At 48.0% G+C, this 26,727-nt stretch overlaps 1 protein-coding gene across 8 annotated transcripts in view; it reads right to left on the reverse strand.

The window, feature by feature from the left end:
• The window catches only part of MTSS1 (MTSS I-BAR domain containing 1), a 186,845-nt gene extending 160,835 nt beyond the window's left edge, over positions 1-26,010 (reverse strand). For 6 of the 8 annotated variants that reach the window (XM_037739339.1, XM_017530751.2, XM_017530752.2 and 3 more), the window contains exon 1: positions 25,353-25,941. In XM_037739339.1, the coding sequence (XP_037595267.1) occupies positions 25,353-25,424 (72 nt within the window). In that variant the 5' untranslated portion in view covers positions 25,425-25,941. Of the gene's footprint in view, positions 1-25,352 lie in introns of all 8 variants that reach the window. The other 2 variants (XM_037739335.1, XM_037739336.1) reach the window with 2 other exon arrangements.
• Positions 26,011-26,727: the final 717 nt, after the last annotated feature.

A 26,727-nucleotide genomic window follows, 5' to 3' on the forward strand; every position in this document is an offset into this window, starting at 1 on the left:
GAAGTCTTTTCAAAATCCAGTTTCACATCCAACCCCATTTCTCCACGGGACCCTGCTTCACACCCTGACAGCATCCCAGAGATACTCATTGTGTCTCCCTACTCTTCCTCTAAGTATGGTGTGCAGACACAAACTGAAACCTGCAGGTGCAGTCCCACCAGGGCAAAGCAGAGCAGGGACCAACATCTCCCTTCCTACATGTTAAGTTTATAGTAAGGTCAAACAGCCCACCAACCAAGAGGTAACTCAAAATCAACCCAGAAAAGCAGAAACGATGGACAGGGAAGTGGTCTTTGGCATTGATCATTAAGTACAGAACTAAGGGCAGGGCGCTGTCACTCACGCCTATAATTCCAACACTGTGGGAGGCCGAGGTGGGCAGATTGCTTGAGGCCAGGAGGTGGACACTAGCCTGCCAACATGGTGTAACTCTGTCTCTACTAAAAATACAAAAATTAGCCAGGCATGGTGGCCCATGCCTGTAGTCCCAGCTACTTGGGAGGCTGAGGCAGGAGAATCACTTGAGCCTGGGAGGCGGAGGTTATAGTGAGCCAAGATGGTACCACTGTACCCCAAGCCTGGGCAACAGAGCAAGACTCTGTCTCAAAAAATAAAATAGAATAAAATTAAAAAATAAATACAGAACTAAGACTAAACACCTGGGGATTATGTTTGCAGACTAGAATGTGCATGTTATGAACCTTGACAAGGTAAAAACAACATATGCCACCTCTTGATTTTCTTGCTGAGGGAAGGAGGAAGAAACTAGAATGAGGTTCATCGACTCATCTCTCATTACAGAAGCCCAATCAAAACTGTCTAAAACTGCAACCCAGCTAAAACATGGTTTTAGCTTCCTAATGGTTTGAATCATCATTTTGTTCTTAACCTTACAGAGCAGCTTCTCAGCCTCAACAACACAGACATTTGGGGCCAGATAATTCCTGTGGTAGACGGTGTCCTACACATTTAAGATGTTTAGCAGTACCCCTATCTTCCATTCACTAGATGCCAGTGTTCCCCTACCCCCTCGTTGGGACAACCAAAAATGGGCCATTGCTAGATTGCCCCTAGGGGAGAAAATCACCCCCAGTCAAGAACCACTGACTTAAAGTTACAACTGAGAAATCAATTTAAAGAAAGTGAAGAAACAATTACAGCATTACTTCACTTCAGTTTCATTTTCTTCTGTTAAATGAAAGTACAATTAAGTACGTTTTTTAAAAGATCATGCATCGCACACATTATAACAAGGAACACCTTGTTATAGAATTCCCTATTTATATACTTCTCTGGCTATCAATTCTGTCTGAAAATGTACATAGAGAGATCTGGAAAATGGTCTACAAAATATTAAAACAGGTTACTTCTGGGAGTTAAAATCAGGACCAATGTGTTGCTTTCTCCTTTGTATTTTCCTTTATGGCTGAAGTCTTGTGAGTTTTCTTTATAAGGGTCATGTATCATTTTAATGAAAACAATAAAGTCATTACATTTTCAAAAATTTAAGACCAAATTAGAGGTTCTGGCAACAATAGCACCATGAATTTACAATCCACCCAAATCCTAAAGTCTGTTTCACACATGCTGCTAGATTACATACATCAGTTCTGCCTTCATGCATTTGAGACCTGCTTGGCTCAAGTGCAGGTTTCTGGATTTATTCCTCTAAGTGGCAATTCGCCCCCACAGGACACTAAGCTACAGCCAGGCAGGAATCCTGTCTGGCTAGCTCCTGGCAGAGGCCTTTGGCAGCTACACCTAAGCTACTGTCAACCAACACCTGTACAAGTGTCTTGTCACCACATGGCCTCCATCTCAGGTTTGTGCCCTGGGGGTTTCTTCCACCCAATAGCAGAACTGTATATTAACTTATGTCAAATGAAAACTTGTGAGAGCTCAGACTACCATTCAAGGCCCATCAAGACATTATGGGGACTCCAATTATGACACCCAACATACATACCATTTTTTTATTCAGTCCAGATATGAACACCCCTTGTACACCTGTATCTAATTAAAGAGATAATGGCCAAGATCAGAATCCTCAGGATGGCCACTGGAGTTTTTTGTCCAGCAGGACAGCAGTTGGCACTGCTAAGAACACAAAGGCTCAACCAACCAATAGCAGCTTCATCTGGCCTTTGCTTCTCTTTCTGAGCCACAAGACATGATGAAAAGCTTTTTGAGAAATCCAAGCACATTCAGAAACATTGCTCACCTACTTCTAGGCAAAGGTGCCACTATCTCTCAGCTACACAAGGAAGATTACCAGAGAGCCAGGCCCTCCTCTCCCAAACACCAACCACTCCCATCTGGGGTTTCCTGGAGAAATATTATAAGATGATCAAAGTATTTCTTAAGAAAACGGCGGGCCAGCCGGGCGTGGTGGCTCACACCTATAATCTCAGCACTTTGGGAAGTTGAGGCAGGAGGATCACTTGAGCCCAGGAGCTCAAGACCAGCCTGGACAACATGGCGAGACCCTATCTCTACTGAAAATACAAAAAAAAAAAACCCTAGCTGGGTGCTGTGGCACATGCCTGCAGTCCCAGCCACTCAGGAGGCTGAGGTGGGAGAATTTCTTCAGCCCAGGAGGTTGGGGCTACAGTGAGCCCTGACTGTGCCACTGCACTCCAGCCTGGGCAACAGAACAAGACCCTGTCTCAAAGAAAAAAAGCAAAAGAAAGAGGTGAGGCATGTTCACTGAGAACGTGCAGAACTGGCCAGAGGCCTGGGCAGGTAACACTGGGTCCTGAGGTCTAGTCACAGCCCTGCCAGGCATGGACTAGGGGAAATCATTTCACCTCTCAGGGATTGTTCCCTTGTAAGGATGACAACCAAAACAAGTAATTCTATCACCAGTATGAACACCACCAATTATTGAACACTGAAAGAACAAAGGAGAAGAATAAAGAATGCAAGCACAGAAGCCCAATCTCTTGGATTGAACCTTAGCTCTCCCATTTTCTATGTGATATTAGGCAAGTCATTTGGCCTCAAAATGGGTTGGAGTCACGTCTTCACAGGGCCGGGGTGAGGAATGAATGAGGTCATATGCAGAAAGTGCCCGATGCAGTTCCCGGCACACAGGACATGCTGAGCAGACATTTGATATGAGGGATCCAAGTGGCCATGGGCTCTGAGTAATCTCCTTTAGGATGTGTAGGGAGCAGATTTCAAAATCTAAGTCAGACTGTCCATCCAGACTGGAACCCCCTTTCTGACTCCTTGGTGTAGAACTAGCTAATGTGGAAAGCATTCTGCATCTCCCTGCTGGTGAACCACGGCGAGGCAGAAACAGACCAAGGCAGCTGGGTGCTCAGTGTCAGATGACTTCTGTGCTGCTGCTAAGCAAATGGCAGGGTGGAGTACTCAACCCCCGAGATGAATGTGCCTGAAAAAGATGACTACTCAAACCACTGAAAAAACTTCTTATCTACCCCCACTGGGAGCCCCATTTCAGTCTTTACCAAATTAGCAACAAAAGGAGGGGGTCCCCTTTCTACTCAAGGGGTACAGCTAACAGCTCCCCGCCTACAAACACCCACCCAGCCAGAAGGTTGCCCAAAGCAGCTTGCTCCTGACTTAATGATACTTGACAGTCTATCAAAGACAGTCAGGCCCACCTGTTTTAGGCAACGTATAATTTAATAGATTCCAAAAAAAGAAAAAAAAATCAACTTCCAAGAACAGAAGACAAAAACCTCCTTGTTAAGAAATGAAAAAAAAAGTGAGTAAATGTTATTAAAATTTAAAGGCAAGGTGATGTTAGGTTGTTCCAGATTTTTTTGGAAGTTTCTTTCAAAGAAAGAAGAAGTTTCTACCCACCTGAGAGCAGTTTTACTATAGTAATTCAAGCTTAGAGGAAGTAAGGAAGGAGGAAGAAGGTAAGAAAGATTGAAAGGCAACAGAGACAAAGTCCTGGATTTTTGACAGCAAGACTCCGTAAAGGAAACCATACTCAAGTTTCCAAAGAAACCTGCAACCCGAGACACTGGAAGCGCTTTCAGCCCTTTTAGAAAGCATCTTAGTTTTTGCATCTGCACCCATAGACCAAGAAGTCCCAGAGATATTGTTCCTGAGGTTGCTGGCTGAGCTGTCCACATTTGAGGAAATCCCTCAGAATGCACTCCCAGAGCCATGAAAACGATTCAACACAGACCCCACTGCGGATGTCACCCGAGAATACACAAAGGCTTCACAACGTTCCAGACAGACCCAAATCAAAGAAAACAAAACTCCCGCCGCGCCCCCAACGTCTGCCAAGTCCAGAGTCACGAGGCAAAATGAGAAGCCGCTCCTCCTCCAGAAGCCCCCTGAATTTCTTCAGAGAGGAGGGCCGGGAGTTTCTGGAACCCTTGGCAGTGCGTTGGTTGAAAATAGAACTTAGATCACACGGGGTTCTGAGAAGGGAAAAGGCTCCTATTAAAGAAACGGGAAGAGAAAATCAGTTTGTTTACAAGCGTGTAAAGAGGACTCCCTCCATCAAACTGCATGGCAGTCTCGCTTCCTTGGATGAGAGATGGGGCTTCCCTGAAGACGTGACCTCATCTACACTCTCCACACACACCACATCCTGTGCCTGCTTCTCTTCAAACCTCCAGGGTTCAAATTCAGCAATCTTGAAAACTCCTACTCAGCCGTCACTACCCAGCTGTGACACCTCTTCTGGAACATTCTCTGACACACCCCCTCCCACCTACCTATGTATTAGCTGTGCCTACTCCCCAGCTTATCACATCATACAGTCTGCTATCATGAGCCTCAGGGCTTCCCCTCTGGACTGTGGGACATGGACAGAGAAATGAAGGGAGGAAGGAAAAGTGCTTCTGACAGGAGGTACAGCTCACACAAAGGGAGGCAGGGGACACCAGCCACCTCTCTCAAGGGCCACTGGAGTGGCACATTTATGCTGGCCACTCCTCCAGGAAGGACATGGGCAAAGAGGCCCAGGTGGACAAGGGCAGCCTTCCAGGGCAAGATCCAGGGTGGGACTTTGGGTCAGCCGAGGAAGACCAGAGTACCCTTCAGACAGTGAGTGACATAAATTCCAGACCAGCCAGGGGACAGGAGAACCTGGCTAATAGTCACATACCTGACATCACTCTGGATCCTGGGAAAGAGAGGAAAATAATGAAGTCGTTTTCTTAGTTTTAATTAAGAGAAAGGCTTTCTAACTCTCCTTCAACTGAGGAGTTCGGTGGCCACCTAGACAAATCCACAACTTGGCCTCCAACCCCACCCTCAAAGTGTAGCTTGCGAGACACCCCCAAGTGCCTCTCCTCATCTTCCTCCTCTTCCTCCACTTTCCCCAAGGCGAGGACATACAGCAGGCCATTTACCTAACACAAGGCACAGCAGTCGGCCAACAGCCATTCTGGCTTGGGGTCCTGTTTGGCTTCATTTTGTTTTGTATTAAACAGAGGCCCAGGACGGCATCCCACACACTGGGCAGGGAATAACTGTGTGTAACTCATCGGCAGGCTGGTGACCGGTGCTCCATAAATAATGCAGCAACTGCCTCTCTCAGCCCAGCCCCACTGGGACAGCTGAGGGAATCTGACACCACGGGGCCACACAAGGAACAGAGAGGGGCCGGGGACTGTGGCCGCCAGAGAAAGGGCAAGTGGGGAGGGGCCGCAGAGCTAGGGAGGACTCACACGAGGAGAAGGAATTCAGTTCAGGGGAGAATCAAATAGGAACCAGCAGGGCAGAAGTTACAGAGAGTGGGGTTCCAGCTCAAAGGCCTTTGTTCCGCCCAAAGGTGCCGGCCACAGGCTGGCTCACCAGTGGATCTAGCTGAGAATTCCAGCTGTGGGATATATGACCAGCCAGGTAACTTCCCAAGTATCTCTGTTCATCCTGATAAGCATCACTGTCATCACCATCATCATGAAGCATCACCACTCTCTAAAGAGTTGCCAGGCACCAGGTATATATACTGGCCCTTACCAAGCTATAATTTACATATCCTTCACTTGGGGAGCTTGCAGACAGGCAGGTTCGGATTCGCTTGGTCGAGGTGGGGCCATTGAGTCTGAGAGATGCTGCTGTTCCTGGTCCACAGACCTCCCCAAGGGCTCTCTAAGGAGCTCAGCTTGACCTGCATTCTCACTGCATGCTCACAGCAGCCCAGGCAGGCAGGTGCTACTGTTATTTTAGAGCTGAGGAAATTGACTCCTAGAGAGGCTGGAGCAGAGAGCTCCAGGCTGCAACTGGATGCCAAAACTGACTTTGCAGTCCAAGTGTTCCCTGATTCTGGGAAGTGCAAGTAACCACATGAATAGAGCCAGCCTCCAGCCCAGCCCAGCCCAGCCCCAGGGCTGCAAAAAGTGGCTTAGATAAGAGGTTGGGTCTCGCTTTATATGTGGGTCCTAGAGGAGCCCACACAAGGTAGAGGAGAGGACAAGGTCCCCACACACATGCACCTGATTACAACTGCAGATGGTTCAAAGGGATTGTAATGCCACCCTAGAAATGGTCAGGACCCCCAACCACGTGAAAAAGAAAATACAAGGCTGGGCGCAGTGGCTCACACCTGTAATCCCAGCACTTTGGGAGGCAGAGGCGGATGGATCACCTGAGCTCAGGAGTTCGAGATCAGCCTGGGCAACATGGCAAAACTCCATCTCTACTAAAAACACAAAAAATTAGCCTGGCATGGTGGCACACACCTGTAATCCCAGTTACTCAGGAGGCTAAGGCACGAGAATCATTAAAGCCCAGGAGGCAGAGGTTGCAATGAGCCGAGATCACACCACTGCACTCCAGCCTAGGTGACGGAACAAAACTGCCTCAGGGGGAAAAAAAAAAAAAAAAAAAGGAAGAAAACACAAAACATACAACAAAGAGAAACATCTTGTGTAGAAAAATGCCTGGGAGAAATGCACCGAGATGTTCACAGTGTTGGCACTTGTGGTATAATTATGGGTAATTTTACCTCATTTGGTTTTCTGTGAACACACAAACTGATCTTCTTCTACCAGGTGATCAACAGAGTCAATCTGGGAGGGGCTCTTAAATCTCCTGCTAGCATGACCCCTTTCCAGGTCTGCAGAGACCTCAGCAGGGCAAGCGTGACGAATGCAGCCAACAGCGTCCCTCCTCTTCTTCCACTGGGTATACCCTGGATGAGCTCAGCCTTCAGGGTAAAGCAGCTTTCAGAGGAGGCTGGCACCTTCTGACCTACACTGGAACAACTCTAGACTCCCTGCTTCTTCAAGCATGAAGCAGGAATCTGCTCAGCTTCCAGAAGTGGGCGTGTGGGATGACAGGGCCTGTGAATGCCTGTCACAGCTTTGTCCCCAAAACCACCCTTCCCCACCCAAGCCTGCGAGATGAAGGGCTCCTAAGATCCTCAGATGAAAGGCACTGGGTAAGCCCATCCATCATAAATACCATTCCTGGGCTTTTATTCTCTGATTGGGGCTTGCTTAATCCACTAATTATCCCTGTCCATCAAGCAGATGACAGCCTTGGGGATAATCAATGGTTGCTTCCTTGCCCGCCCACCCTCACCCACTTGCCCAAGTGCACCCGAAATAAATATGCCTATGAAAAGGAAGACTGAACCACAAAAGGTGCCCCCTCCGTCCATCTGTCCATCTCCCCTCGCAAACCGCTCCACTGGTGACTATTAACACCCTAACCAAATAAATCAAGGATATCAAGCCTTTCCTTCTCCCGAATTACTAGGTTGGATGCCCGGGCTGTTTTCTGACATCTGGGTGTCTCCACTTAAAATAAAAAGAATTAAACAAATATGTCAACCGTTATCTTCCAAGTCATTTTATTTCTTAAGTTCTCCACCAGGAAGTATTCCTTTCTCTATCCTGAGCTGCCAAAAGGGGGGCCCCACATGAGGTTATTTAAAGTATGATTAAACAAAATTTAAGATTCAGTTTTTCAGCCCACTAGCCACACCTCAAGTGCTCTGCAGTGGCTAGCGGCTACCGTACTGGACAGCATGGACACAGAACATCTCTATCACTGCAGAACGTTCTATTGGGCAGCACTGGCCACCTCCCCCTATAATGGCACCCCTTAGGGCACTACAACCTTAGGGTGCTCAACCACAGCTAGGTTTTTTGTTTGTTTTTTTGTTTTGTTTTGTTTTGTTTTGTTTTGTTTGTTTTTTTTTTATAGATGTGTGTATGTGTTCCATGCTCCACATTTCTTGAAAAATAGAATCCCTCTCCTTTTTCATCCCCTAAATTCAGCTCATTCCCCAATGTTGGGTTTGTTTTGAGATGGAGTCTCGCTCTGTCGCTCAGGCTGAAATGAAGTGGCGCGATCTCGGCTCACTGCAACCTCTGACTCCCCGGTTCAAGAGATTCTCCTGCCTTAGCCTCCCAAATAGCTGGGATTATAGGTGCATGCCATGTCCAGCTAATTTTTGTATTTTTACTAGAGACAGGGTTTCACTATGTTGGCCAAACTGGTCTCAAACTTCTGACCTCAGACGATCCACCACCTCAGCCTCCCAAAGAGCTGGGATTACAGGTGTGAGCCACTGTGCTTGTCCTGTTTTTTGTTTTGAGACAGTGTCTCGCTTTGTCACTAAAGCTGGAGTGCAGTGTCTCGATATCAGCTCACTGCAGCATGACTTCCCAGGCCCAAGTGAGCCTCCTGCCTTAGTCCTCCAAGTAGCTAAGACTGCAGGGAAACACTACCACAGCCAACTAAATTTTGTATTTTTAGTAGAGATGGGTTTTGCACTGTTACCCAGGCTGGTCTCGAGCTACTAGATTCAAGCTACGTGCCTGCCTTGGCCTCCTAAAGTCCTGGGATTACAAGCATGAGCCGTGGTGCTCCGCCTGGTCCCCCTAACTTTTACTGCCATGACATTTCCTTTATTATTTCAGAGAGTTCCTCCTATCAAAAGAGAGAGGAAGAGGCTTATGGTAAGTCACTGCCTGCATCACTGGACACCTGACATTTGCATGGCCAAGTTTTCAAAGGTGAAAACCTGCCACGTGGAAGTCTGAGCTGACTTCATGATGGGCACTGAAAGCACCGCCTCCCATGGATGCTGCATTCCGGAGTACAAAGGTCTTTCACAACAACGCTGAAAGGGCGCTTGGTAGAACATACATTTAACACTTCCCTACTAACCATAGGAAAATCAGGCACAGAAAGAGTAAGTCATTTGCCCAAGGCCTGGGAAGGGTTTGCCCTCACACCCGGTTAACTGCATTAACTGCTCCTAAGTTTGCCCAGTTCTTTTTTTTTTTTTTGAAATGGAATCTTGCTGTGTTGCCCAGGCAGGAGTGCAGTGGCGCTGCCTTGGCTCACTGCAACCTCTGCCTCCCAGGTTTAAGTGATCCTCCTGCCCCAGCCTCCAGGGAGCTGGGAGTAGAGGAACGTGCCATCATGTTTGGCTAATTTTTTATATTTTTAATAGAAATGGGATTTCACCACGTTGGAGAGCCTCGTCTTGAACTCCTGACCTCAAGTGATCCACCCACCTTGGCCTCCCAAAGTGCTGGGATTACAGGCGTAAGCTACCAGCCTGCCTAGTTCTTTTTAAAATAAAATTGTCTAGTGAGTTCACCTAAGACTGATTCTCCACATCTGGAGACCTAGGAACTCAATATTTAACCACCTAATACAGGGGCTGGCTGCTTTTACCTAATATTTGTATAGCTTTAATCCTCCCCAGAATAATAAATATCCACCCTCTAACGTTTATCCTCCTAACCAGAGGCCAAAGCTATTGCTCCACATGTTTATTCCTGTCTATCAATGTCTACATTAGATACTGAACCTGAGCAAAACACCTAGTGGCTTGCACACCCTATGAAATGTTAGGCCTAAGCATAACTTCATATTGGTCCATTTACACTCACCCATTTCTCTTCCCTGGAAGTGCCCGCTCTGACCTGCCTCCACCCAACTCCAAAACTACTTCTGCCTTTTAGGGATTAGGTCCTCTTGGGGCCAATCTCTCCAACTCCCTGAACAGACACGCAAACACCCTCTCCCCCTAGAGAGGATCATGTTTGAGGTTTCATTCCCCTAAATACAGACACACCTCTGCATTCATCCAATATTCCCTTTTCTTGCTCTTTCTTTTCTTTCTCTATTTTTTTGTTTTTTCTATTTTTTTTACTTATTTTTGTTGCTGTTTAATTTTTTTTCTCTTCCTTACTTTTTTTTTTGTGCATATTCCCTTTTAAACTGTGACCTCTTCCCAGGCAAGGGCAGCGTGATGAACTTGTCACATGTACCCTGGGGCAGGCACTGGCCTTGCTGCACTGTACACTTTGTGTGCTCTGCCATCTTCCACAAAGCAGATTTCCCCTTTGGAACACAGAGAGACAGCACCTCCAATGTGACCTCAACTCCCACCCCAGGCTCTAGGAATGATGCTCTGGGAGCCAGTAAAGAGTCAGAGGCCACCAGTGATAACCACCAAAAAACAGTGATAACTGTACTTTGGGAGGCCGAGGTGGGTGTATCACAAGGTCAGGAGATCGAGACCAACCTGACCAACACGGTGAAACCCCATTTCTACCAAAAATACAAAAATTAGCCGGGTGTAGCAGCGCGCACCTGAATCCCAGCTACTTGGGAGGCTGAGGAAGGAGAATTGCTTGAACCCGGGAATCGGAGGTTGTGGTGAGCCAAGATCATACCACTTGCACGCCAGCCTGGGCAACAGAGCAACGCACCATCTCAAAAAAATAAACAAATAAAAATAAATAAAATAGTCATAACTGTATTTGTTGTTTCTACAGCCTTTGTGGTTTTAGCGTCTTTCCATTGAATGTCATTTTTCTTGCCTGGAGGGTGCTGAGGTGTAGCCATATTCCAGAGCCTGAATGGCCTTGTGTGGCCTGCTGGTTAAGAGTATGACTCTACAGTCAGCCTGCCAACTTCAGAGGTACTCACTGGGTGACGCTGGGCAAGTGACTTAATCACCTGGCGCCGCCCTGACTTCATCTGCAAAGGATGCTAATGGCAATCCCTGCCTCAAATGATGGTTATAGGATGATAGGAATAAAGACAAGTGCTTAGAAGGGTGACTAGCAAGCAGAACTCAACTCTGCTTTGACGACTCAACGTACAATGCCAGTTACCCTGACTAGGCCATGAATGGGCACCTACTATGTACAGGCACTGAGCGAGGGGTGAGCCATAGAGAGGAAGGGACCAAAGTGTTGAGGAACTTAGTAGTAAAGCTACGAGCTGTGGAACTGCAGATCCCAAAGCCCAAGGGCAGCATGCTCGAGATATAAAGTGCTGGACAGTGCGGTTCCCAGAGTGAGCCAATGCCTCACCTCGGTCTCAAAGCTTCCATGGGAATCTTCTTGGCAAAGAGAAACTAAAGAAAGAGGGAGGAAGCACTCCCTGCAAAAGACAGAATTCACAAAGGAAAGGAAGCCGAGATCATGCTCTGTCTAGGCACAGAACTCATTTTAAATGTCTACCTGATCACATTCCAGGTGCTTCTGTGGTGGAGTCGGGTGGGGACTTGTCGGCAGGAGATGGCTTCCTACATCAGGAGCTGCAGAGGAGGCTCTCAGCGGCTCAGGGGGCCCAGGAGTCACCCCCACTTCCACCTACTCCTGGTGCAATCTCAGCAAGACCTACCAGAGAATGACCTGAAGTGTTTGCTAACACTGCAGATTCTAAGTCCCACCTCAGATCAACAAAAACGCTCTTGGGATGGGGCCAGGGAATCTGCATTTTAACCCACTCTCCAGGGACACTCTTGCTTGCTCAAAATTACACACAGCAAGATTTGAGAATCACTGCACTAGATAAGATGCCACATGTCCCTTTGCACCCTAGGAAGCAGGGGCATCGGCTTGGTCCTAGTGTCCACACCTAGCTCCTTCAGATGTAATCCATGGTAGGGAGCACTCAAGCATGGGAATGGGGAATTGAGACATGCTTTGTGGTAGGCTTTGGATAATGGGTTTCAAAAGCCTTGAAAAACACACACATTTTGACCAAGGATAAAAAATCCTTCAGGGGAAACCACTGATGTAAATCAATGTACTCATTGTAGGATTGTTTATTATTAGTTAAAACAAACAAACAAACAAAAACCTGAGGCCGGGCGCCATGACTCATGCCTGTAATCCCAGCACTTTGGGAGGCCAAGGCAGGCGGATCACGAGGTCAGGAAATCAAGACCACCCTGGCTAACATGGTGAAACCTCGTCTCTACTAAAAATACAAAAAATTAGCTGGGTATGGTGTCATGTGCCTGTAATTCCAGCTACTTGGGGAAACTGAGGAAGGAGAATCGCTTTGAACCCGAGAGACGGAGGTTTCAGTGAGCTGAGATGGCGCTGCAGTCCAACCTGGGTGACAGGGTGAGACCCTGTCTCGGAAAAAAAAAAAAAAAAAAAAAAAAAAAAAAAAACCCGGACGCAACCTAAACACAAATGACGAAGGTACTGGCTTCCACATGGAGGCTTCTTCACATGCTCTTCTTCCCTTGCCCTGAACACTGCCCCACCCCCTGCCCACGTCTCCAAAGTTCTTAAATTGTTGCTCTAACATAATCTTCCCTGTGAGGCCCTCCCTAACCACTCCACTTAAAGACCGCAACAGGCCAGGCACAGTGGCTCACACCTATAATCTCAGCACTTCAGGAGGCAGAGGCTGGCAGATCACTTGCAATCAGGAGTTTGAGACCAGCCTGGCCAACACCATGAAACCTCATGCCTACTAAAAATACCAAAAAAAAATTAGCCGGGCGTGGTGGTGCATGCCTATAGTCCTAGCTACTCAGGAGGCTGAGGCAGGAGGATCGCTTGAACCCGGGAGGTGGAGGCTGCAGTGAGCCAAGATCACGCCACTGCACACTGTGGCCTGGGGGACAGAGTGAGACTCCGTCTCAAAACATATATATATAAATAAAAAATAAAAACAGCAACAGTGCTTCTTCCCCACTGCACGCAATCCTTCTGCTACATAAGAGAATTGACTTATTCCGTGTGTCTCCTTCACCTGCGCCTCATTCCACTAGAATGTAAGTTTCAGGAGGGCAGGGATTTATGTCCATCGTGTTCGCTGCTATCTCCCAGCACTTAGAACCTGGCACTAGTAGCTTCTTAAATATGTTTTGAACAAATGAATTAATTAGAGACATACAAAGCAGTGCAACACCACACAGCCATTAACACTGACACTGCTAACAACTACATACCCAGAAAGGCAAGGACGCCAGGCTGCTAAGTAAAGAAAGAAGTTTCTGACACAGCGTAGGCTGCCTGACCCTTTGCTGAAAACATGTGTGCTCTTGTACGTGTGTACATAACCCACTTTCTCATCAAGGGCTTGTGAGTGACTTATTTTTTACTTAACTGAAGTTTCTAGTTTTTCTTCCATTAACTTTATATTACTTACATAATCTTTGAGAAGTAATCCCTCATGAAATGCTCTCAAAACATTTGCTAATTTTTTTTTTTTTTAAGAAAAAAGCTTCCTCCTCAGTGACTTAATTAGGGTGTTCCCAATTAAGGCCAGCACGACATCAAAGAGGCCAGGTTCCAAGGGACCCCCACTCCAGGTCAACTTCTGGTTGCAGGACGCCCTCGGTCCCCCCAGCGGAGGCTCAGACAGAGGGCTTGGCTGTCGGCTAGTCCTGGCTCTGCTCCCCGCTCCCTGCTTCCTGCTTCCTATTGGGGTGCTTCATCCAATTATTCAGGCCCTCAATCACATCCTGCTGCCGAGTTGGCTTTGAAGGTTCGGTAAACAGTCACTTCAAAACAAAGAGAGGCCATTAAACCAAACTCAAAGACTTCCTTAATGGCTGCATGCTCAGCGGCAGGAGAGGAGCCCAGCCTCAGAAGGGAGGTCTCCCTGGGAACTAATCCCGAGCTCTTCCAGCCTCCTACTGCAAACATCTCCCCGCTGCCTGATTTGCACTCAATCACTAGCGGTGCAGAGCGGTTACTGGGGCGATCCTTAACAGAAGGGTTTCTCCAGCAAAACAAACATGTCATGCAGCTGTCACCTTGGACAACCCTATTGCACACTTTGGTCTCACACATCAGCCACTCCCAATTACTGCATTGGCCCAGCCCAACAACTTCATGTCCAGGGCCGGGGCAGAATCCTGTTTAATTAGAGGGAGACCCCAAGAGCTTCTGGAAGAAGCTCAGAGGCGAGTCTAGAGTTTTGTGTGTTTTATCTGTCTCATCCGAAGTCCTAATGGTACAAACAGAGCAATCGAGGAGATAAATGAAATACACCTATTACACAATCTAAAATGCTAGGCTGCAAGAGCAAGAGACAGCCCAGTACAGTGAAGAAGTGCACAGACCCTGAGGCCAGACTGCCTGGACTCATCTAACTCCCAACTGTGCCTCTCACTAGCTGTATGACGTGGGAAAATGGCTTGCCCGCTCTGCACCTCATTTTCCCCATCTGTAAAATGGGAATTGTAAGTTACTAAGACTATCTTGCTGAGTGGTTAGGAGATTAAATAACTTTGTGTCTGGCACTTAGCATAGTGCCTGGTTTGTATATAAATACTTTTTATCTTTTTGAGACGGAGTTTTGCTCTTGTTGCCCAAGCTGGAGTGCAATAAATGGTGCGGTCTCGGCTCACTGCAACCTCTGCCTTTGGGTTCAAGCGATTCTCTTGCCTCAGCCTCCCAGGTAGCTGGGATTACAGGCACACGCCACCATGCCCAGATAATTTTTGGTATTTATAGCAGAAACAGGGTTTCTACCACATTAGCCAGGCTGGTCTCAATCTCCTGACCTCAGGTGATCCTCCTGCCTCGGCCTCCCAAGGTGCTGGGATTATAGGTGTGAGCCACCGCACCCGGCCTAAATGCTTTTTAAATAAGCAAAATGAAACTCAGTTCTCAGCATGGGTGTCACCCAGATCAAAAGCCTTCCTGGACTCTGTACCCCCACCCTAAATGGGAATCAGAGGCCCTCCCCAGGGGCCCCACACAATCTTGGGCTGATCTCTATGGTGATGTGGATTACACTGAACTCTAATTACCTGCCTGCCTCTCTCCTAGACTGAAGGGGCTTGAATCTGAGAGACTGTGTTTATACTATCCACAGGCGTTCCTCCACCCCTCAGCAGGACCCGGCACACAGTAGGCATGTCATTATATCTGACGTATACACGTACTGTGTTCTCTCAAATTACCTGTGTGTTGAATGTTGAAAAGCACTGCACTTGTTTCTACCTCATTATCAAAGTGAAGACGTAAGTTGCTTCTATTCTTTGAAACATCTGAGTGCCACTAACAGCAGGAGACTCTGTCAGGGACTCCTAGAGTAGCTCAAATAGATATGAGCATTTATTTAGCACTTATTTTATGCTAATGCCTCGACTTTTACTTTATTTAATACTCAACAATATTAAGAGGGAAAGATCATTCACCTCTTCTCCCATTTTACTGGTAAGAAAATCAAGGCTCCATAAATTTGAGTAACTTGCTCACAGTAATAGAGCTAGGAGGTGCTAGAGCCAGGTGTCAAGGGCCAAGGACAACCACTTTTTTTCTTTTTTCAGATTGAGTCTCGCTCTGTCACCCAGGTTGGAAAGCAGTGGCGCGATTTCGGCTCACTGCAACCTCCGCCTCCCGGGTTCGAGCAATTCTCTGCCTCAGCCTCCCAAGTAGCTGGGATTACAGGCGCCTGCCACCATGCCCGGCTAATTTTTTTGTATTTTTAGTAGAGATGGGGTTTCACCATCTTGGTCAGACTGGTCTTGAACTCCTGACCTCGTGATCACCCACCTCGGACTCCCAAAGTGCTGGGATTATAAGCATGAGCCACTGTACCCGGCCAAGGACAACCACTTTTTAAGGTAAGATATAATAAATACTAGGTAGAATGTCTCAAAGAATGTGAAAAATGGCTTAAGGGTGATCCCGTTTTGAGGGCAAAGGAGGCACCAGAGAATAAGGTCACTGTCGGATGGGGCCTTGAAGGATGAGAAAGATTTCAATAGGCAGCAATGGCAGAGACAGGGCAGCACCAACAGCAGGAGTGTGGAGCACAGGCTGTGTTCAAGGAAGCCTGGGATCCGAGGTATGAAACGCTGGACACACAGCGAGACACTCAGCCAGGGCCAAACCACACAAAAGGCTAAGGCAGGACTGCCACACTGGGCCCCTGAGTAGAACCCGGAGGTGGCCGAGACTTGGGAAGCTGCTGCTATAGGGCAGGCTAGAGGCGCAGGATGGCCACTTTTCTTGGTGGCTGCCCCAGAAAAAGGAGGGAACTCAAAGGATGTAGATGTGAAAAGATGACCCTAATAAAGCAACTCCCCTCCCCCGGCCCTCATGTATCTGACTTATAAATACCCTCACCAGGTACCCCACCCTCTCCTTCCCTGAAACACAGTCGGGTTTGCAAATAGAGAATGCAAATAGGTCCTGTTGGGCTAGTTGACCTTCATCATGAACTTGGGGTGATTTATTTAGCAAGAAAAAAACTCAACTTCTCCATTTCCTGCAGCTTCACTGCAAGCTCTAAATACAGCTCCATAAAGGGTGGGGCAGTGTTTGCCCTAAGAAGTGGTGGAGATAATACTCCGCTGATTTTAAGACTTCAAAATACCTCATTCTCAACTCTACAAGACAGAAAAGTAACAGCTTCTAACATTTGAGTGCTCGTTCGCCAGGCAATGCAGGAAAACCTTCAGAAGCAATGTTTTATTTGAGAATCCTCCAACAACTGTATCGAGTGGGTACTTCATTAGACCCATTTTACGCAAGAGGAAACCAAGGCTCAGAAGGATTAAATAACTTGCCCACAGTAGTGAAATCAGATTCCTTTAACTTCAAGGTCAACTCTAGCTCCAGAATTTCTATGGAGGGATTCAGGGGCAGTGTTGTAGCCAGCAGAAGGTAGAAGATAGGCAGACAGGTGTGTTACAAAGCAAGCACACTCTAGTTTTCTAGATGGTATGTTACAGATCTGTAACTGCTCAGTACAGTAGCCACTAGCCATATATGGCTATTTAAATTGAAATAAATTAAAAGTGACTAAAAACAAAGTCAATTCCCTGATTGCACTAGCCACACTTCACGTACTCAACAGGCACATGTGGCAAGTGGCTCCAGTGTTTGACAATTTCCATCACTGCAAAAAAATCACATCAGACAGAATCAATAAATCACAGCAAAGTATTCTAAAGATCTTCTGTTGCTATTTATTTTTACGTTTCAATTTATTTAACTTTAACGTTTAACTCTAAGGTTTTTTAATTTTTATTTTTAATTGTGGTAAAATACACATCAAATGTACCATCTTGACCACCTTTAAGCATCACAATTCAGTGTTAGTGTTAAGTATATTCACACTGGTGTGCAACTATCTGAAGGTACTCTTATATTCAGATTTGGGTAAGATTAAGAAAAGACTCTTTTCTCTCTTTTTTTTGTCGCCCAGGCTGGAGTGCAGTGGCATGATCTTGGCTGACTGCAACCTCCACCTCCTGGCTTGGCTCACTGCAACCTCAACCTCCTGGGTTCAAGCAATTCTCCTGCCTCAGCCTCCTCAGTAGCTGGGACTACAGGCATGTGTGATCACACCCGGCTAATTTTTGTATTTTTCACAGAGATAGGGTTTTGCCATGTTGGCCAGGCTGGTCTCGAACTCCTGACCTCAGGTGATCCACCTGCTTTGGCCTCCCAGAGTGATGGGATTACAGGTGTGAGGCTCCATGCCCAACCAGAAAAGGCTTTGAGGGAAAACTTACAGCTCGATGATTCTCAACCTTGGCCATCACTAGAACTACCTGGGGTGCTTTTCAAAATCCTAATGCCGTGAACACACCCCAGAGCACTAATCAGAGACCTGGCCCAGGTAGCAGCATCTCCAAGCTCCCGGGGAATCTAGTGGGCCCTGCTCTGTAACCACGCCCATGCCACCAAAGGAGGTACGCCTGCCTAGAGCCTCCTCTTCTAGAGAGACCCACTTCCCTGGCCCTTGGAGCCCCTGGTGCCTGGTAGGCAGCAGAGACGACCCAGGCACAACCTGCCACACATCTCCATGCCCAGGAAGCTGCTGGTGCTGAGCGAGCTGAAGCTTTCTACTGCTTTGAGAGAAAGCAAGAAAATAAAAAGACACACAGTTCAAAAGGCACTCAACTCAAATGATTTTTTTTTATCCACTTATACTAGACAGGAAAAGAAAAACCACTTAGAACCATGACCAAGGCCAGATACTCCAGGAGTCAGCATAGGAAGGAGTCTTGTCGGTGAGCCTATCCACTTCTCCAAACACACACTTGCAATGGCTCTACCGACTTGACCCAAACGGAAGGGCCACCGGAACATGATTAAACACAGAACGCTCTTTAACAAGAGAGGTCTAGGGCTGGAGGCAAAACGAGTTCAAGGTCAAGGAGTTCTCTTTCAGGAGTCACTTGAACTTTGGGTGAACTTAGTTGATTTGTATGATTATGGGAGTGGGACGGGGTTGCCAGGCTTTCAGAGTCACCCAGCCTCAGGGACCTAGGGACCTCCCAGACCTGTGGTCACTAGAACACTCCATGGGCCTCGTGAGGGGACAAGTCCAGGCATCAAGGGTGACATGCCTAAGCCTGGCCCAAAGGCTTCTCTGCCCTCTGCTCACCGAGGGAGAACTATGAGAAATGGGGATGTCAAGTTGTCTACTGGAAAAGCTGGTAAGTGGGAGAGGGAAGGAAGCCACAGTGTGTTGACATATCATCAATGACGATGTCCACAAAGGTGACAGCCGAATTGGAGCTGCCCACCCCATAACAGACCTGGAGGCATCGCAGTGCAGACTCACACCTTCAGTACTATCTGAAGGTCCTTTTATATTCAGATTTGGGTAAGATTATTATTCTTTTTTTTTTTTTAAGACAGAGTTGCCTCAAACTCTGTTGCCCAGACTGGGGTGCAGTGGTGTGATCTCGGCTCACTGCAACCTCCACCTCCTGGGTTCAAGTAATTCTCCTGCCTCAGCCTTCTGAGTAGCTGGGACTACAGGCATGCACGATCACACCTGGCTAGAGGCACAGAGATGAGACCCCAATTCCTTCCTGGAGCCTCCCGTAGGACTCAGGCAAGTAAAGTGCTTCTTCTAGGACTAAATCCACAACCCCCTCCCTGCCTTAGGCATGTTCTAAATAACTCCAGTGTTAGGGTCAAACAGGCTAAGGTCTGACTACCAGTTCCACCTCCCCATGGCCTTAGACAAGTTACTGAATCCCTTCAAGCCTCACTTTTCCCATCTGTTAAATGGGGTGGGTGAGGATGACATAAAATCATGCACACCAACCTCTTAGCACAATGCACAGCACATAGTAGGTTCCCACCAAGTCCCTTCCTGCCCCTGCTCACCACATGCAGTGAATACTGAGCATCTACTATGTGCCCAGCGGCACCCCACAGCATCTTTTATTTTTTCATTTTATTTTCATTTTTTGTAGAGACACGGTCTCACTATGTTCCCCAGGCTGGTCTCTGGCCCCAAGCAATCCTCCCATCTCAGGATCCCAAAGTGCTGGGATTACAGGTGAGACACCATGCCCAGCCCCCAGAGACTCTTAACCGAAACCCTCACATTTGCTCAGTTGGTAAAAACAGTGGCACCTCCAACCAAATCGGGAAGCAGGTGAGATGAGAGAACCGCAAGCCTAGGACTCCAATGCGCCGAGATGGGGGCTGCTCTGGAGTGGATTCTGTGCTGGGAATTGCTACTTTTAAGTGTTTGGTTGTTGCTGATTTGCCTTGGTGGCTCATACTCAGAAGAAACCTGCAGTCTACTGCTAATTCAAGGGAGAACCTCAGCAATCATGACAATGGGCTTCCTTAATGCTCAATTAATTTCCTCCTCAACTTCCTTTGCCTCTCTGCTTTCCTACTTAATAAAGGCCATATCAACAGTGAAATCTCCAAATCTGAATTAAACTGCTCACGGCATCAGTTAGTTCCCTTTAAACAGCCCCACAAAATTCTTGTCTGATGTCCTGGGCAGCTAAATCTGTCCTTCAGCTTTGGTTTGGTTTGGATGAGGTATTTCTTTGTTTTTGCAGAGGTGTGGGTTTTTGGGGAAAGTATCCTGAAGGTAGGTCCAAGAAGTCATGGGGAAATCAAAATGACCTCATTTGTCCATACCCAATTCAAACATCTAAATGGTCTCATTACAGAAGGAATCTTGCCAGCTATCACCACCCATGCCAGCGAAGATGGAAAAAGCTGAGATGAAAATTGGAGATAAAGCATCTAATGAATCAATAGTTTCAACCTTTTCACCCTCCAAGCACTTTAACAGCCTCAAGTGAGCTAGCCAAATTGACAGACATCATTTTAGCTTCTTTCCTTTTCTGTGTGGCCGCGGTGCAAAAGAAGAGTTCAAAGGGCAAGAGGACCGCAACTGAGAACACACAGCACGCAAAAAACATACTTCAACAGTGAACAATTTTTTATTATATCTGAAATGCAAATGTAGCGAGATTTCCTACGTTTTTACTTGCTAAAATCATTATGCTATGTCTGGTGCCTGCAACACCACTGATGCTCAGTAAGTACTATGGAATGAGTATATGTTACTCTAGTAAGAAGTGGGTGATGGCTGAACAGGCAGAATCCAAACTCAGCTTCCCTTCTATGCAAACCAGGACCTAGGAATGACCTGTCTTCATTTGGAGCATGACAGACTGTGGAATTTCAGAACATAAAAGTTCACAGCATCACGCCAGAAGTTCTAAAAATTTTGACTAAATAGTAAAGAGGTTTCACAGAAACTAAATAGGAAGTGTTTTCACAAAGAAACACTCGAACCAGACCAGAAAAAATTTCCAAACAACAAGATTGGCACCCAAAAAACCAAAAAGATAAATCTACATAGAAGAGGTCCTAAATCTCTGGACTCCTATCCCAGGCAGTTCATGCTGTCGAGTTTATGACATCTTTACTTCACCTTCTTCTCCCATGAGCCCAAAATGAGGAAGCTGTAAAACCCTGGCCAAATACAACCACTTGCTAAGAGAAAAGGCAACATGGGGCCCATCTGTCCTTTACAAGTGCTCTGCCTGTCCTGCCTTTCTGTGGCTGTCACCATTTACAGAAAGCAACCCACCTCCCTCAGAGCACCTGGTTAAGGCCTTGGCTGGGTTTTCAGTATCTTCCTGGAAAAAACTCTTATTTGAAGCCTCCAAGGGAACTCCTGCAGAGGCTGATGCTCTTCTCTAGGCTTTTAACCACAAGTCCTTTCTTCACGGCCACCATATTGGATTGAGGTTATCTGTTTACAGCCCACAGGACAAGGAGCTCTCCAAGGGCAGAGCCTCGCAAAAGGCCTTTCATATAATCACCCCCCAAAAACAGCAAGAAGTGAACCTTTCTTCTGATGGGAACCCCAAAACAAAGCAGTGAGGGTGGGAAAAAAATCCAATCCTGAAATCACCATCCAGTGCTGGACCCACTACCCACATTCACCATCTTATGATAAGAGAGGGAAAATATCACCATGTGGCTTCGAACCACAAAAAGATTTCTGTGGAATTCAAGAAGTCCCTTTAGCAGTTCTAATTTTAGGCAGAACTTAGAAGCAAGGATAGTGATGGCAAACACAGGTGGGGGGCGGTGGGAGGAATTGAACAAGGCCTCTATTCTGCTCAGCACAGGTGCTGGTAACAGGACACCCCTGTCTAAAGTGACACATTGGGTGGAGGAATCAGGTGCAGCTGGGGTTTTTCTTTTGCCCAGTCACGTTGCGTACTCCTAATCTAGTACAAAGTTCTCCCACAGCAGGTCTGGTTCAGCTCTCAACATGCTGATTCTTGAGCAACAAGGGTGAAGAAAGTATTTGATTTTAGACATCCAACTTAGTTTTTTTTAAACCAAGTTAATTATTAAAAGAAGAAAGACATCCACAGGGTGAGCTGTCCTCAATATTGGCCAGAAAAGTCTCCTGGTCTTAAGAACTCCCCAGATATCACCAAAATCGATGTTGGTTCAATGACTCAAAAGCAAAGGCACAAAGCTGCTGTTTGAGACGTGGAGCCCTCCCTCCCCAGGAATCTCCAAAAGGATTCCAAAATTTCCTTGATGCAGTCAACACTGTCTACATATCAGACGGCAGTCAACAGTCACTTCCAGACTACTGTTCCCCAGACAAACAAGCTATGGACCCTTCCCTCCAGCCACGTGAATATCCTCTCCCCTTTACTATAGAGCCAACTCACACCAGCCAATTTAATCAGTGATTTACTAATTTGCATGGATGGGAGGAAAGGCAGCCAGTAGGAAAGGCAGCGATTTTGCACAACACCACTGTTCATTAGTGACCACTACCACAGCAGGGTAGAATAAATGAGAAACAAACCACCAGGCTTCCTCTGGTCAAGGAATCAATATGTTATTTACTAGCTGCTGTTTGCTTTACATGGTGCTGTTCCCCGGTGGAGAAAAAGTCAGGATTTCTTCCACATCTCACCCCCTGAAAAGGATAAAATACACGCCGAGAGCCAGCCGAGGACTTAGATGAGGCATCATTAGAAGAAAGCACAAAGAATCTCCTCTCTCTGGCTTTTCCATGTCTTGTGGTTCTTTGGTTTCAGAAGATGGATGGTGCCAGGCCTTGAAATATTCCCTTTTTTTATTGTTTTTTTTTTTTTCCTCCAAAGAGGAAATTGACTCCCTTCCTGTGCTGCTGTACATTTGGAAGAATCAAATGCTACTAATAAAACCACTTTCCTTATCCTTTTCTCACCCAGTCCAACATCACTTCTGAGAAAATAACCTAAAAATTTTTTTATCAAGATGGCATTCCAAATGGGTTTCCGACATTTATGCTTTTCCCTCAGACCAAACAGAAAGGAGACCAAAGGCATTATAAACCCATTACAGGAGTTTAAAGAAGAGAAAAAGAGGATAAGCAGGTCATTAGAAAGTCAGCTGATTTCAGATATTAAAAACTGACTTTTGTTACTGGTGACCTCATGCACCTGCACACTACACTGCTTATCCCATTTGTTCACATTTAATAATTTCCATTTAAAATGTCATTGTCATCAAATCCATGGTGAAGTCTTTTAAGAAGAAAAGTCCCAGAAAAATTCAGGAATTTTCTTATGCATAAACAATCTTGAAAATCAGACACTCCCTCTCTCTTTCTCCTCTCCCGAGTCTCCAAAAGTCTAAAATTCTGCAGAATCCAAGAAGGCATGATTTAGTCTCCCACTCCACCTTGCTTTTAAAATTTTACTGCCAAAAACAAAACAAAAAGAAAAACTTTAAAATAAATGATTTCCCATACGATGTTAAACAAACCTACTAAACTCAAAGGGAAAGAAGTCAGGATACAGAAACTCTAGATTCCACCGTGACTGGGCATTAAAGATGTCTTTATTTTTAACTGGAACCATGCAGGGGAAAAACCACCACCTTGGCGCCCGTGAATCCCCAGCCAGGGCATACTTCCATGCAGCCACAGGATGGCAAGTGGAAAGCAGGAGAGCCCACCCTTTGGGCAGGTCACCTTCTGAAGGGCTTTCAATTGAAACCAGTGAATGGGAAGAACCAAACCTGGATTCTGGATTAAAGAACAAAGAGGGAAAAAACTCCAGGTGTGACCACTCCGGGACTGCAGTGGACCACTCAGTCAGATCACTGGGTTCCTTGTAACTACTGAGGGGTGGGAAATACCCATTTGTCTCCTCAAAAAAACACAAGAGCTTTACCAACCTATTTCAAATTCCTCCCCACGAGATCAGAATACACCATGAGTGCCTCAAACCAAATCTGTTTGACTCTAGGATGTGTAGAATTTAAGTTTAAAATGAATGCCAGAGCCCAAGGAGGGAGGATCCATCTCTGTCTCAAAAGACTGCTTCATTAATTCAGTGTGCATTGGGGGCAACAGAAGAAAAGGGGCTGTCTTTGAACAGGGAATAATCCATCTAATTCCAAGTGTCTGGATTATAAGCGTTCCTGGAGAAGCAGAGTCTGGCTGCAGATTATGCTGCACTAAGGACAATTTCTGACAAAAGGCACGAGATCTGTAGAAGGATTTCAAAAAGGACAAAACCAGGACAGAGGGACCTTGGTAAAGTTCACCCTGGGTGAGGTGGCAGTTGGTTTTGAAAGGTGGAAGCAGGCCATGACAGCTGAACATTCCTCCCCAAAGTCCATCTCCGAGGCACGAAGCCTCTCTAAACCTTACACTTCATCAGACAAAAGCTCCTCCAGGCGCCCAGGCAGCGGCTGAAGAGGGGCTGTCCACACCCACTGGCTGCACAGCTTTCCAAACCTGCCCACTCGTTTTGGAAGCGAGCTTTTAATTAAACACCACCTCCCCGGATCGGATCTGTTGAGGCAAACTGGGGCTGGGCCAGAGCCAAAGAGAAGCTCCCTAAATACACATTAAAAAAAAATAAATTTCCCCCACCGCCCCCAATTCCCACCTCCAGCCAGCTCGCGCGGCTGGTTATATTTCCTCTGGATAAATAACACGGGGCCCTTGTCTATCTCTATGCACCAGAAAATTCACATCCGAGGATCAGGTTATCCCCAGTCCCACCCTTTGCAGGAAAAAGCTAGGGTGGTGTTCCCCGCCCCCACAGGCGCGCGCGCGCGCGCACACACACACACACACACACACATGCACGCGCGCACACACATAACCATCTTCACGACCCTTCCAAGAGAAAACCTAGAGTGTGTGTCCGCTTGGGTCTGGGAGAGCGGGATACAGCTGTTTCGGGGACCCCAATCTTGCCTAGAATCTCAGCTGGGGAAGGCGGGGCCCCTGCAAGGCTGCTGGGGGAACTCCGGCCCCGCGCCCCGCAGGAGGGCGGAGGGAGAGCACGCACACCTTCGCCAGCTTCCAAACGGCCCAATTAATAACTAATTTGCTCAGATCCCCCACTCCAAGTAGACTTGACGGCCAAGGAGGGACTGGCTTTCCCTCTCAGTCTCCTAGGCTGAAGGACTCCTTCCTGCAGCCGGGCAGCGCTCCCCTCCCTCCCCACCACCGCGCCAGGCGCCCCCACCCCGTGCCCGGGGGAATCAGGTGTCCGCTCGGGCATCCAGCCCCGGCGGGACCCAGACACTAAGTTCAGGGACAGACAATGGAAAACTTGGAGCCGGTGCCCTGAGCCCCCGGGGAAAAGAGCTGGTGCCGCCCCCGGGACAATGAGCCGGGAGATGGAGTGGGACAGCCGACACCCCCCAGAGAAGCCGCCCGCCCAGTGACCCAGCAGAGCCCGGAGGAGCGCCCGGGGTGAGCAGGTGACACTCGGGCCGGGGAGCTCCCGCAGGTGGCCGGTGGCCACGGTGCAGGGAAGGGCCGGGCTGCCGGCCCGGTGTGGAGGCGAAGCGCGGCGGCGAGGTCAGCGCGCGGCAGCCGGCGCCGCAGCCGCACCCCCGGAGTCCTACCTTCATGTCGCTGATGATGGTCTGGAAGAGGCCTCCGAGCGCGCTGCATTCCTTCTCAATCACAGCCTCCATTTTCCCGGCGCCGGCAGGGCGAGGACACACACGCGGGGCCGCTGGACTGCGCGCGGGGCCGGTTCTCGCTCACACCGGGAGGAATTTCACCCTTCTTGAGACCCACCTCAGACTCGCAGCCTGTTCTGCAGCGAGGATGGGGTGCACCAGACCGACTGTTCTCTGCCCAAAATAATAACAGTAATTTAAAAAGCCAAACTGCTCTGTAGGGTATTCGCCTACAAACAGCGCTCGACTCCTGGCCTTAAAAATGCCGGGAGAAGACTGACAATCAGGCCACCACTGGTACCCACTACGGAAACGGCAAAGCCCATCTTGCTGTAGAGAAAATCGCCCGCTGACCCGTGGCCAGCGCCATTGAAAAATGCAAGATTTTCCAATTTAATAAATATTTCTGCAATTAAAAAAAATCGCCCAACAGCAGAGCGGGTCTGCTCGCGGCGTTCAGATCTGTTGCTCACAGCCGCGGCCGCCGCCTCCTTTTCACTCCTGCGCGCCCGGCCCCGGCGCTCGCTCTGGCTGGGCTCCCGGGGACGTTCGGAGGGGCGCACGCGCGCTCGCGGCCGTGCGTCCGCCGCGGGGGCGCGGGGAGGGCGCGCTCTGGCGGCGGAGCGTCCTACTCACGCGGGCGGGGCTGGGAGCGCGCGCACGAGAGGCGCGTGGGGCGCCCGCCGCAAAGAGGAGCTTGCTGGTCTGGCTGCGGGCGGGCGGCGCTGGGCCGGAGCCTTTCCCTCCAGTACTCACCCGGCACCCTCTCCTACCCCTGCCGCCCGTCGCAGCACGGAGAGGGCGTGTCGGCACCCGGCCTAGCGAGCGCCCACCCTCCAATGGCTGCGAGCGCGCGGGACGGGGGGGCGGTACACCGCCGCTCCCCGGGGACTTGCACGGGTGGCGCGCCTAGCCCAGAGCCGGCTTGTAGTGAGCGCCCTGTAGGGCGGGAAAGCTGCTACTGCTGCTGCGGCCTTCGGAGAAGACACCCATCTCTGATGTCAGGACTGCAACGCCGAGTTCTGATTGCAAATAGCCAAATATATAATTAAGGAGAGTTCGGGGCCATATTATCCTGCCATAGGATGCCGAGTTCGATAAAGTTGCAGGATGCTGGGAAAGTGGATTGATTTGTTATTGCAAAATGAATGGAAACAGCGTTAGGGCCTCTGCCCACGGTCCATCAGTCTATCGGGATTGCTGACTGCCTGTGACTTGGACGGTTGATAGTTTTCAGGCCCACTGAGAGCAACCGGCGTTGGTATAACCGCAGGGAGCCCTCCTGGGAGGTTAAACCTGCAAAGAGCACAAATGT

The sequence above is a fragment of the Cebus imitator genome, unplaced genomic scaffold (assembly GCF_001604975.1).
Source record: "Cebus imitator isolate Cc_AM_T3 unplaced genomic scaffold, Cebus_imitator-1.0 Scaffold68, whole genome shotgun sequence".
NCBI classification, from domain to species: Eukaryota; Metazoa; Chordata; class Mammalia; order Primates; family Cebidae; genus Cebus; species Cebus imitator.